General features: G+C 40.6%; 1 protein-coding gene across 1 annotated transcript in view; it reads left to right on the top strand.

The window, feature by feature from the left end:
* Positions 1-13,653, top strand: part of EXOC2 (exocyst complex component 2) — a 207,734-nt gene that overhangs the window by 168,431 nt on the left and 25,650 nt on the right. Inside the window, exon 24 of the mRNA XM_054017785.1 lies at positions 13,260-13,315. Coding sequence (XP_053873760.1) covers positions 13,260-13,315 — 56 coding nt within the window. The remainder of the gene's footprint in view (positions 1-13,259; positions 13,316-13,653) is intronic.

Below are 13,653 nucleotides of genomic sequence, written 5' to 3'. Positions count from 1 at the left end.
AGCTGCCTTAAGTGTCTGGGAGTGGTACATGTAAGTGATAAATGTCACATTTGTAGAGGGTTCAAGCCCCAATCAAAAAAGAACAAGGCTGCCAGATTCAAGTGGTTGTTTATGGAGTCTGTGTTTCCCACTTGGAACGGGTACCAAGCACATTTGAGTTATCTAAGAGTGCTCCCCCTGTTCTGCCTGTGTCCAGAGGCAGATACTCGTTACAGGTATCTAAGAAGAGACAACGTAAGACTCCCAAAGACTTGGAACTGTGGCCTTCAAAATCTACAGTAAAGCACCAAACTCAGGCAAGGACTTGGGGGGGTGCTAAGAGAAGAGGCACCCCCAGACAGTCTAAAACCCAGGAGGGATTGCTGATTCAGAGCCCAGGAAGAGTCCATTAAGACCAACCCCTGAAGGGCTAGAGCAGCTTTCAGTACCACAGACTCAGGAGGCCTTTTTGGTGCCATCTACACCCAAGGCTTTCGAGACACCCAGAAAGTTGCTTAACCTGTTGGTGCTAGCTTCCTCTGCTGTTCAAGAATCTCGCCTGGTACTAGCATTGGAAGTGCTCTCTGGCCCCAGAGCAGTGTTTGGTACCAGTGGCTTCTATAGTTGCAGCTCCTCTCGATAGGGTTCAGTCTAGAGGGAAGCCAGAGATGATCTTGTCGATACCCCCATCTCCAGACTTGGAGTCAGTCTCCCTGGTACCATTGGAGTCAGCTCCACTATGGTCTGAGGAAGCAGATTTTTCATCAGACTCCAAAGTCGGATCAAGTGTCTTGACCCAAGCAGCATCTACATTGCAAATTTTAGCCCTGCAAGCCTGAGTCAGCTGCCCCAGGCTGAGACTTGGTGCGGTGAGTTTTTTATCACAGTGTGGATGTCTCCTTTGTGCCTGAGTTTTCCCTCTGTACAATGGGAACAACTGCCCTGCCCCGCATGGCTGCCGGGAGGGTAAGTGTCTTAAAAATAGTGAATTGCTCAGCTACTGCAGTGATGGGGGCCAGATAAGCCAGAGAGTCCACGGCCGGACGGGACTGCCAGCTTATTTAGCCTGGTCTCCGGCATGTCATAAGTCATCAGCAACTGAGATTAGACCAGGTGTTACAGCCAAAGCTACAGAAGGAAGTTACAAGATTGCACAGTGCACTGTAAAAAACGGAAAGCCATTTACAAACGGAACCACAGGCCGGCAGCAGAGTGCCACTGAAAATCAGCTCGCGTGCCACCTTTGGCACGCATGCCATAGGTTGCTGACCCCTGTTCTAGAGCATCTCCGCTCCCTTCTTGTCCTTCTACATAAGCTAGGCTTTGGGAGCATCTCAGCAAGGTCACCATTGTCCCTCGACCGGGACCGTGCAGGGGAAACTGCATGCACAGTACTGCCTTTCATCCTGTCAGCAGCTCCTCGTGTATTCACAAAAATGCATGGTTGTAGTAGAGGCATTCTAGTGAAGATCACGAATCCATGTGTTTTCCTACCTATATGATGTGCTAATGAGAAGCTGATCCAGATATCAGATACTGTCCAGTGTAGCTACTGTTCAGTCCACTTTCGACAGGTGGGGGTTCCTAATCAATACAGAGAAATCTTTCCTGATGCCTGTTCAAAGAATAGAATTCATTCGGGCAGACCTGGATTCTACAAAGGCCAGGGCTTTCCTGGTGGAGCAGAGGTTCCAAATAATGCAGGTCATTGCTCTACATCTAAAGGGGCACCCTGTCACTACAGTTTGGAATTGCCTCAAACTTCTAGGACAGGTGGGGGGCGTGCACTTGCATGATGCAGCATACTAGGCTACGCCTCAGAGAAGTGCAGGGTTGGCTAGCCTTGATGTACTCACTGGCCCATCATCATATGGACATGGTGGTTCAATTACCTGCTCAGCTGTTATCTTTGTTTGTTTGTGACAGTCACTTTAGACACAAATGAATCCGATCTAAGTTGGGGAGTTCACTTAAATGTCCCTCAGGGCCTTTGGTATTCTCAGGATCTAAGTCTCCATAAAAAATACCAGGGAGTTTCAGCTCCATTTAGCTTGGGTGGCATTCCTTCTGCACATCAACACAGCAGCCGCATTCTATGTAAACAAATGGGGGGTGGGTGGGGGAGAAGTTCCTCAAAGTTATGCCAGGAGGTGAACCTCCTTTGGAATTTCTGCATCACCAGTCCCATCAACCTGCTTACCTTCTGGAAGTTCAAAACACTCTGGCAGACCACCTGAACAAGTTGTTCACAGGTCACCACAAATGATTTATTCGCCAACATGTGTCCAGGTCCATTTTCCAGCGGTGGGGAACACCCCAAGTGGACCTGTTTGCAACACCAAACAAGAAATGTCATCTTTTTTGTTCCTAAGAGGGTCACAGCCCAGGTTCACTGACAGATGCTTTCCTCCTGCCGTGATCAAAAGGCCAGCTGTATGCTTTTCCTCCAGTTACACTCCTGCCCAAAGTTTTGTCCAAAGTCAAGGAAGATTCCACCCACCGAGAAGTGGCGCGGGTGAGCTATGTGCTGGCCGCGGCTTCTTGCCGCCCCCATTGGCCCGGGACGGCGAACCGCGGCCAGTGGGGGCCGCGATCAGCCGAACCTGCCGCGTCAGCAGATAAATATAACTGGCCTGGCCCTCTAGGGTGCTTACCCTGGTGAGCCATGTGCCGAACGTTGCCAACCCCTACTCTAGACATTAGAAGAGCTTTGGCTTTTTACCTGGATTGAACTAGGTCTTTCAGATCTTTTTCCTCAGGTCTTTGATGCAGTTTCAGACAGAGTAAAGGGCCACCCAGAGGATCTCTTCCTGGATTTCTAGCTGTGTTTGTGCTACCAATTGGGTGATATTGCACTTCCAGTAAAATGTTGGCTCGCTCATCCAGGTTGCAGGCAAACTTCTGTAGCCTTTCTGGCTCATGTAACCATATCAGATGTTTGTAGGGTAGCAAATTGGTTGTCAGTCCATATGTTTGCCTCTCACTATGTCATCTCTCATCAATCTAAACACGATGCCAGATTTGGACAGGTGGTCCTTCAATCCTTGTTCAAGTAGACTCCACACCGACCTCCAGTTCAAACTGCCTGGGAATCACCTATAGTGGAATGGACATATGCAATCACCGAAGAAGAAAAAACGCGTATCTGTCTTTCCTGTAACTGTTCTTCGAGATGTGCTGCACATGTCCATTCCCCGACCCGCTTTCCTTCCCCTCTATTGGAGACTTTCTAGAAGGAACTGAGGGGTTGGGGGCAGGAGGGGGAAGCATGGTCCTTTATACTACTCGTGCAGTGGTGCAAGGCACCAGAGGGTGCTCACACTACCCCGACAGTTATTGCTGAGGGGGGAAATTTCTAGCAACTGTGCACAGTATGCACACACATCTACAGCAGAATGTATGTGTGCATTCAATAAATTACGAAAAGGTAGGTAATTTTTTTTTCCTAAGGTCCTTCTCTACTGCTTCTCTTTCTTCTCTATCTTCCTTCCTAAAGTTTTAACATTACATCAGCCTTCATCACTGGTGTGCTTTACTACCTGTGAGCAAAACTATTTAAGCATGCCACCCACTTTTTCTTAAAACTTTTTCACCTTAATCCCTTCTTTACTCACACGACTTGACCCACAGCATACGATCTGACTGGCTCACTTGGCAAGAGAGAACGAAAACGAGAGTTAAAACTCCTAATTGTGCCAATATTATACATCATTTCTAAAGCAACTCAAATCTTAAAACATTTAAAATATGTTAAATCTAGGCTGAGTTAAAAAAAATTCCTCTATGTTCCTGCTGTCCTAGCTGAATTCAAAGGTCTTTGAGCTTTGAGTTTTCTAGGCTGTGGAAGAGGTTAAAATGTTTGATGTTCACATCCTCTTTCTGTATCAGTTTACTCTTGAATATCTTTGAACACCTGAAGAACTAGCTTGCTGCATGCAGATAGAGAAAATGTCCTGACGAGTTCATATATACTCTGTGTGTTCAGGTGCATGCAGATTTTTGTTGCTTTCTTTTAAACTTGCACATACAAATGTAGAAAAGTCTCAACATTTTCATGTTTATTTGATCACTTTAAAACTTTGCACAACTTGTATACACATATACATTCCACACAAATTCTGCCTTTTAGCAGTTTTTTGTGGAAGACTTATGCTAGCTGAATACTTTTGGAAAACCCAACTCTCAGGACCCAATTGATTTGATATGCAATATTGTGTGTGTTTTATGGTTGTTTTTGGAAGATTCAGTGGTATAGTTCTACTACAGCTAAACCTGTATACCCAAGTGCAGTACATTTGGTAGGATGATACTGTATCTGACAACTCCTGAACTACTACTCCATTGAGTGTGACTGCAAGCTTAGTTTCTGTTACTTCTCAGAACCACAAATCTTTCCCTTCTGTTTTTCACATAGTTTGTACAAGTCATTGCAAAAGCTTTACATTCTTTGCTAAACTTTCTTCTAAAAAGTGAACTTTCTGGGGTTTTTTGTTTGCCACAAACTAAACTATTTAAGACATAAAATGGAAAATTGTATTTAACAGATAATAGATTGTCTTCCCAAATGTTTCATCAGTACAAAACTGCTGTGGTTGGCCCCAAATGGGAAGATTTTTTTTTTTTTTAAAGTTTCTATCAGCCAAAGTATGGTTGAAACTTCCCTACATGTCTGTTTAAATCTTCCCAACCAGCTTTTCTCTGCATGTCTTTAGAACATTATCAGGAATGTGTGTTTTTTATTAAGTAATTGTACCAATAATTGCTCGTGGCAGCTAGGATTCTGGCAAGACAGATTTTGCAGTTTAAAGGCACTGGGAGTGGAATATATAGTATTTGTACAATAGGGTTTATTTGGTTATTCTTTAACACCTTTTATTCAGAAGCTGTGGAAAAGTATTGTGTTATCATAGAATCATAGGACTGGAAGGGATCTTGAGATGTCATCCAGTCCAGTCCCCTGACTCATGGCTGGACTAATTATTATCTAGACCATTTCTGACAGGTGTTTGTCTAACCTGCTCTTAAAAATCTTCAATGATGGAGATTCCACAACCTCCTTAGGCAATTTATTTCAGTGCTTAACCACCCTGACAGTTAGGAAGTTTTTCCTAATGTTCAACCTAAACCTCCCTTGTTGCAATTTAAGCCCATTGCTTCTCATTCTATTCTCAGAGGTTAAGAAAAACAATATTTCTCCCTCTTCCTTGTAACAGCCTTTTACGTACTTGAAAACTGTTATCATGTCCCCTCTCAGTCTTCTCTTTTCCAGATAAACAAACCCGATTTTTTCAATCTTCCCTCATAGGTCATGTTTTCTAGACCTTTAATCATTTTTGTTGCTCTTCTCTGGACTTTCTCTAATTTGTCCACATCCTTCCTGAAATATGATGCCCAGAACTGGACACAATACTCCAATTGAGGCCTAATCAGCGCAGAGTAGAGTGGAAGAATTACTTCTCATGTCTTGCTTACAACACTCCTGCAAATACATCCCAGAATAATGTTCACTTTTTTTGCAACAGTGTTGACTCATCATTTAGTTTGTGGTCCACTATGACCGCCAGTACTCCTTCCTAGGCAGTCGTTTCCTATTTTGTATGTGTGCAACTGATTGTGCCTTCCTAAGTGGAGTACTTTGCATTTGTCCTTATTGAATTTCATCCTATTTACTTCAGACCATTTCTCCAGTTTGTCCAGATCATTTTGAATTTTAATCCTATCCTCCAAAGCACTTGCAACCCCTCCTAGCTTGGTATAGTCCACAAATTTTATACGTTTTCTCTCTATGCCGTTATCTAAATCATTGATGAAGATATTGAACAGAACAGGACCCAGAACTGATCCCTGCAGGACCCCACTCATTACATCCTTCCAGCATGACTGTGAAACCATTGATAATTACTCTCTGGGAACGGTTTTTCACTTTATAGTAGCTCCTTCTAAGTTGCATTTCCCTAGTTTGTTTATGAGAAGATCATGTGAGACAGTATCAAAAGCTTTACCAAAGTCAAGATATACCACGTCTACCGCTTCTTCCCCGCCCCCCCCCCACTTACCCCCCGTCCACAAGGCTTGTTACCCTGTCAAAGAAAGCTGTCAGGTTGGTTTGACATGATTTGTTCTTGACGAATCCATGCTGACTGTTACTTATCATCTTATTATCTTCTAGATGTTTGCAAATTGATTGCTTCACTATTTGCTCCATTATATTTCCAGGTACAGAAGTTAAACTGACTGGTTTGTAATTCCCTGGGTTGTCCTTATTTCCCTTTTTATAGATGGGCACTATATTTTCCCTTTTCCAGTCTTCTGGAATCTCTCGCGTCTTCCATGACTTTTCAAAGATAATCACTAATGGCTCAGATATCTCCTCAATCAGCTCCTTGAGTATTCTAGGCTGCATTTCATCAGGCCCTGGTAACTTAAAGACATCTGATTTGTCTAAGTAATTTTTAACTTGTTCCTTCCCTATTTTAGCCTCTTCTGATCCTACCTCATTTTCCACTGGTATTCACTATGTTAGACGTCCAATTGCCACCAACCTTCTTGGTGAAAACCGAAACAAAGAAGTCATTAAGCACCTCTGCCATTTCCACATTTTCTGTTATTATTTTTACGCCTTCATTGAGTAACAGGCCTACTCTGTCCTTGGTCTTCCTCTTGCTTCTAATGTATTTGTAGAATGTTTTCTTGTTACCCTTTATGTCTCTAGCTAGTTTTATCTTGTTTTGTGCCTTGCCCTTTCTTATTTTGTCGCTACATACTTGTGTTATTTGTTTATATTCATCCTTTGTAATTTGACCTAGTTTTCACTTTTTGTAGGACTCTTTTTTTTTTTTTTTTTTAAGATCATTGAAGATCTCCTAGGTAGGCCAGGTTGGTCTCTTGCCATACTTCCTATCTTTCCTACACAGTGGGATAGTTTTCTCTTTTGCTCTTAATAATGTCTCTTTGAAAAACTGCCAACCGTCTTCAATTGTTTTTCCTCTTAGACTTTCTTCCCATAGGAAGTTATGTCTCAATACTCTAAATAAGAACTGTTTTAAATTTAAGAATGTTGTTACATTTCACTTGATTGGCCTAATAGTTACAACCTATGGCTATACAGTGCATTTGCTTTAGTACTATAGTGCTATATAATAGGATTGGCAGCATGGTATCCCAAAACTATAATTGTGTGGGCCGCAGGCATGGAGAAACCTGAACAAAAATACATTATACATAGAAATTTTACTTTCTGAACAGAATTTTCTAACAAATTTACAGTTGGATGATGTTGCTCATATTTTTAATTAATTAAATAATTTTTTCACTTGACCAGAGCTCGGAGAGCCAGGAAGCGATTGCTTCCATGAAGGTGCTCATTAAAAGCTGCAGGGATATAAAAACTATTACTCTAATTTTTTTAATTTTTTATTTTTGTTCAAAATATACTGTAGCTGTTCATTATGCCTGCAGGTCCTGATTTGTTTGGTTTTGTGTATCCACATGGAAAAATAAATATCCTTCTTGAAATAGAAGAAAAGGAGCGCCCCCTTTACATTAGTAACTGCTTATGCTCTGTGTATGGTTGGAAATTGACTCACTGATGACAGTGGTTGTCACAACAAGTCTCCTTGAACAGGTATTGAAAATGGTCTTTACTAGTGTAAGAGCTGCAAAACTGTTTGTCATCGTTCCATAAGAGCTTTGAAAATTTTCAGTACTAGTTTAGGGGGACCAGTTGCTAACAATATTTGTCAAGCACCATGTCATTTCCCTAGTTTGTACTGAGATCACATAACTCAACTGTGCCTACCTATCCTGTATATTTTCTTCTTAACTTTGTCTTTGCTTAATGCAGCCTGTTCTTCTGAATAATGCAATGTATAATTTAATTCAGAAATACTTTATGAAAAAGAAATACATTTTTGACCCAAGTCTTTGTGGTGTGATGGGACCTAAATCCCAGTGCTTTGATGCGGCTTGTATTCGTTCATGTTTTTCCATATCACTGGTAGCTATTATTATCAGTGACAACGTCTATTGCAAGAATATGTCTGCCTCTTTATTTGCTAGTGGGTTTCCTAAGGCAGAACTGATGTGGTATGCTAAATCATCAGACTATATTTGATGGTATGTGACTGCGTTGTCCTCTTCTGGATTTAAGCCCTCAGAGGATTTAAGCCCTAAGAAAGGAAAGTAGGGGATGAGAAGAGAAAGGAAGATGAAGAGGGAAAGAGGCAAAGGGAATATGGCACAATCTCACATCAGCCTGTGAACTTTTGACAGGGTACAGATAGTGATGTTTAATATCCCCACTTTGGTTTACTAATTACAAGGAACATATTATTTCAGCCAGTTTCACAAACACTGCTCTACAGCCAAAATGCTTCTGAAATAAATGTAGTCAAACTTTACTAATTCTGGGTCACTGAGAACGAAAATGATGCTTAAAATTGTTGATTGGCTCTAGTTTTCAAGATATGCTATTGGGTCAATATATACGACCCATGACTTGGGAATGGCGGAGGATAAGTGAGTTATAAAGGGAAGGGATCTCAATTTAAACCAGAAATGACTAAAATACATCTTTGACTGGATCTATGAATAAATCTATGACTGGGTTTGGACAGTACTTGCTTTTTAGGCAAAACAATGAATGATGCAATCTGAAGCTGGTATTGCGTCATACATGATATGAATTGCATCATGTTATTCCTAGAAGTCATGGATGATGCAATCATAACGAAGCTTACATCACTCTGCTGAACAAATTGCCCTATATCAGCTCTAGAAATCATACAGTGTCGTGCTCTCTTATTTGTCAGTGTTTGATTTTGCAAAGGGACACATTTCTGTTTAGCCAAAGTGAGCAGAGATGCCTCGTACTTGTGTGAACAGTGCAGATAACTTCTACTATGTTTGTGGTGAAGTGACTTTTGCAACACAAAAGCACAGTATAACCACTATGGTTAAGAAAGCCTATCACCTTTATTTTGGCTGCAAAATTGGAGATCAGGACAAGAGGTGGGCCCCACACATATGCTGCAACACTTGTGCAACAAATCTTTGCCAGTGGTTGAACAGGAAAAGGAAATCTATGCCTTTTGCAGTGCCAATGATTTGGAGAGAGCCAACAGATCACACCAGCAATTGTTACTTCTGCATGGTGCCTCCAGTTGGGAAAGGTGTGTCAAAGAAGAAAAAGTGGACTGTGCATTATCCAAACATTCCATCAGTTATACGCCCAGTACCCCACGGAGAAGGACTGCCCGTTCCTGATGCACCAGAATCATTCTCACTTGAGTCAGATGAGGAAGAGGAAGAGGATGAAGCTTCTGGTCCTGAACCATCAATGTCACAGGACCCACATTTTCTCCCATCCTCCTCCTCTGAACCACACCTCATAACACAAGGTGAATTGAATGACCTTGTCAGGGATTTGGAATTACCCGAGAGTAAGGCAGAGCTGTTGGGCTCCAGACTACAGCAGTGGAATCTCCTGGCAGGTGATGTTAGGGTTTCCATGTTCCGTGCCCATCAAAAGGATCTTGTCCCATTCTTCTTCATGGAAGGTGATCTTGTAGCCTGCAACAACATCGATGGTGTGATGGCAGCCCTCAACATCGTTCATGATCCAGATGAGTGGAGACTGTTCATTGATTCATCGAAGAAGAGTCTTAAAGCTGTTTTACTGCATAATGGCAATGTTTTGCCATCAATTCCAGTTGGTCATGCAGTCCATATGAAGGAAACCTATGACAACATGAAACAACTTTTGAGGTGCATAAACTATGACCAACATCAGTGGCAGCTTTGTGGCGATTTGAAGGTTGTTGCTCTCTTGCTTGGTCTGCAGACTGGATACACAAAGTAGTGCTGTTTTCTCTGCGAATGGGATAGTCGTGCAAGAGATTCCCACTACATCAAGAAAGACTGGCCACTCCGACAGTCATTGGAGCCTGGGAGGAAAAGTGTTCAGCATCCACCACTTGTTGAATCAAGGAAGATTTTGTTACCACCCTTACACATCAAGCTGGGTCTGATGAAGAACTTTGTCACGGCCATTGACTAAACAAAAACAGCTTTCAAGTACCTCCATGGAAAATTTCCAAGGTTAAGTGAAGCTAAGATAAAGGAAGGTGTCTTTGTTGGTCCTCAGATTCGTGAACTTCTTTGAGATGATGCATTTGACCATGCACTGCGTGGCAAGGAAAAGACGGCATGGAAAGCCTTCCAGTTAGTGGCAATAAATGTTCTCGGAAACAACAAGGCAGACAACTACAGGTTGTTGGTGGAAAACCTCCTCAAGGCATACAAAAGCCTTGGTTGCAACATGTCACTAAAGATACATTTTTTGCACTCTCATCTAGATTTTTTTCTACCGAACTGCGGACCAGTGAGCGACGAGCACGGCGAGCGATTTCACCAGGACATTGCAACAATGGAGAAATGCTATCAGGGCAAATGGAGCCCATTAATGCTTGCAGACTATTGCTGGACAGTGACAAGAGATGCTCCATTTAATGAATACAAGAGACAAGCCAAGAAGCGCCAAGTAGACACTGAATAGGACTAAACTATGTACATAATAGTTTTTTGCCTTTTGTTTCATAATAAATTTTATTTATATAATCCTTTTGCTGATTTTTAAAGTGTTACATAAACAGGACAGGTGAAATATTATCATGTAAAGCAACCATAAACACATGAAAAGACCTAGGTTTACAATTTATGATTAAAACTCTACTATCTACACAATATACATAGACATAAAATGTAAAAACTTAAATATCTTAGAAACAGTAGCCAATCAGTTGTTTTAATTGTCATATTTGAATTCAGCACATCAAAATACATAATAAATAGCGCATTTTATCTCTGAAGCAGATGACTTCTCAAAAATTGTAGACCAGTGAAATCATAAAAACTTTTTGTATTGCAGGGTTTTCCCCTCTCCACCTTGTAATAAAGAGCAAAAATGGAGAGGGCTTGATAAAATTCTGGAAATTTGGAAACTTTAATGCACTACAGTTTTTGTTTTGTTTTTTTTCCTATTTGTTTAGTTTAAATGAAAAACTTTTCAGGGAAGAGAATGTGTGGAGGTATGACTAAAAGCCTGATGGCACTTCTACCTTATAGAGCTTATGAGAAGACCTTTGTTTCTAGCACATCATTAGATCGAAGTATACTTCTGTCCTAAATAGTGACTATGTAAAAATGGAATCTTCTTCCTGAATAGATCTGCTCCCTGTCTGTATTCTGAATCCTGTCTACTGACTTTAGTGACATAAATAGATTGTTATATCTTTTTATTCCTGTTAAACTTTCAGAACCAACAAACAAAGAGTGATTGTTCTTTCCAGTGCCCAGTTAACATAATTGTCTCCTAAGTTTTGATTATAGAGGTTATCGATTACTTTATACTGGTGCAAATGCATTAAGAGCGATGGTATTGCACACGTGTGATTCAAAGCATAATTTGAAGACTGTGGAGTTCTACAGATGTGACCAAAGGTCATAATTAAGGGTACAGTTTAGTGAGGGGTATTTTTAGTAAAAGTCATGGACAGGTCACGGACCATAAAAATACATCTGACTGAGGGCTAGTCTACACTGGCAATGCTAAAGCTTTAACGTGCCTTGTATGGTCGCTCTAAAAAAAACACCTCCACGAGGGGCGTAGCTCCCAGCGCTGGGGCACTGTTACACTGGCGCTTTACAGAGTTGCAACCTGAGTGAGAAAGTTGCAGCGCTGTTAATTGCCAGTGTAGACAAGCCCTAAATCTTAACTGGGGAGCCGCTGCTCTGGGGTGAGCTCCAGGAGGCCATTGCTTTTTCTCTTAATCTTCCAACCGTCCTTATCTGCCTCCTCTCAGCCTTTCAGCTCAGTCCAGCTGTGAATAATGGAGAAAATGTATAGATTTGTAAATATACACAAAATATATATTTAATAATAAGCTGTGAGTGATAAGGATTACAGGGGTGAGTGCCAGAGGGACTCTGGGTGTGTTTGAACTAGCTTTGATGGGAAGGAAAGAGTGCAGCCTGATTTTTAAATCTCAAGCTGGATTTGCAAGTAAAATAAACACACAACTATATTTTATAAACTGAGTACACTTGAAATGACAGTTGAGAGACAATGCACTTTGATTCCCTCAATGTCATTTTTAGAGTCACTTTTCAAAGTAGAACTGTGCTATAATGACTGAGGTAGCTGAAGAAAGATGGAGTAAATGAGACAAATTGATTACAAGTGTATCTTTGATGTAACTTTTATAATAGCAATATTAATATCCATTGTAACTCACAATCTGTAGAGCCTCAATATTCTCCACGATTCTAATCTCAGTTACATTTGGAGTATGTACAAAGAAGTTGGTGTGGGCTCAGTGTACTCTGGATTTATGCTAGTGTAACGAGATCAGAATCTGGCCGGTCATGTACATCTACCCCTTCTCTCTCTCTCTCCTGCTTTTGTGCTTTCAACGATTCCTCTTGCCTGTATGTTGCAAATTAACTACCCTTAAACAAAAAATAGACCCTATGTTGCCATTGCTTGCAAAGCAAGGTACACAAAGAGCCAGATTTGTTCTGATACTCTAGATTTACTGAACAAATATTTTATATGCTACTGTAAAAGTTTTGTTAGAAAATAAACTGCTTGCTTGAACTCTTTTCCCCAAAGAAACTTCTCCTATATAAGCATAACATCTGCTATAAATTGTTATGAGTAATATCTTCTAAAACCACTTCCATAGAAACAAGAATTCTTATTTCCATTTATGATAATATTTCACAATCAAAGAAGCTGCAAAAGAAATAGGAATGAGATCTTCTGGTTGCAAGCTATGTAATCCTGTTGTCTACGTTCGCTTCTTAAAACATCACTTTTCTGTTATACATGTAATATACTATATTGTATGTGTATCAACAGGACCTTTAGATTAGGGGGGGTTTCTATTTTTTTAATATTGGATCTGTGGTCAACTGAAAGGTTATCAGAGTCAGGCTGTCACACAGAAGAAGAAGAATACTGAAACAGGAACCTACTGGCTTCTTTAACCTTTTGCTGTAAGGAAATGTGCCTTTCTCCATTTGATTTTGAAAAAGGAAATAGATTGTGGTGGTGTGGCTGTGGAACTTTCTCTTTCTGCCTCTATCATTGCAAATGTGTTAGTTAAAGAAATGAAAAGAAAAAGTCTACTATTAAACAGTAGAATTGAACAGTAGAATATCTTAGCTCTGTCAAGATAACACAGTGAAAGTGATTGACTGCTCTTTTTGTTTTGTTTTAGGTGTCAGAAACTATTTGAAAGAAGCATTAGTGAATATCATTGCTGTGCACGCAGAGGTGAGGTAACTTTAGATTATTCACATTATTACAAGCGTCAAACAAAATAAGTTGGCTGACTTCATTGGAAATGAGCATTCTGAAAATCAGGCCACTTTTATTTACGTGTTTAAATACAAATTTTATTAAAGATGTGGGCGTGGTTAAAAATTGTATAAACTTCCATCAGTAACACCATATATCAAATTTTAGGGCTTGTTTATCCTGAAAGAGAATCCAGAATAAAGTAGCATGTGCATTTAAAGTGGATTAACTATTCCTGATTAATTCTAGATGTAGACACTCTTATTCCGGAATAAGAGTGCCTTATCTGAATTAGTATGGATTAAATTTGGTTT

The sequence above is a fragment of the Malaclemys terrapin genome, chromosome 2, assembly GCF_027887155.1.
Source record: "Malaclemys terrapin pileata isolate rMalTer1 chromosome 2, rMalTer1.hap1, whole genome shotgun sequence".
NCBI classification, from domain to species: domain Eukaryota; kingdom Metazoa; phylum Chordata; order Testudines; family Emydidae; genus Malaclemys; species Malaclemys terrapin.
Note: the sequence above shows the minus strand (reverse complement) of the source record. Positions and strands in the feature narration are given on the sequence as shown.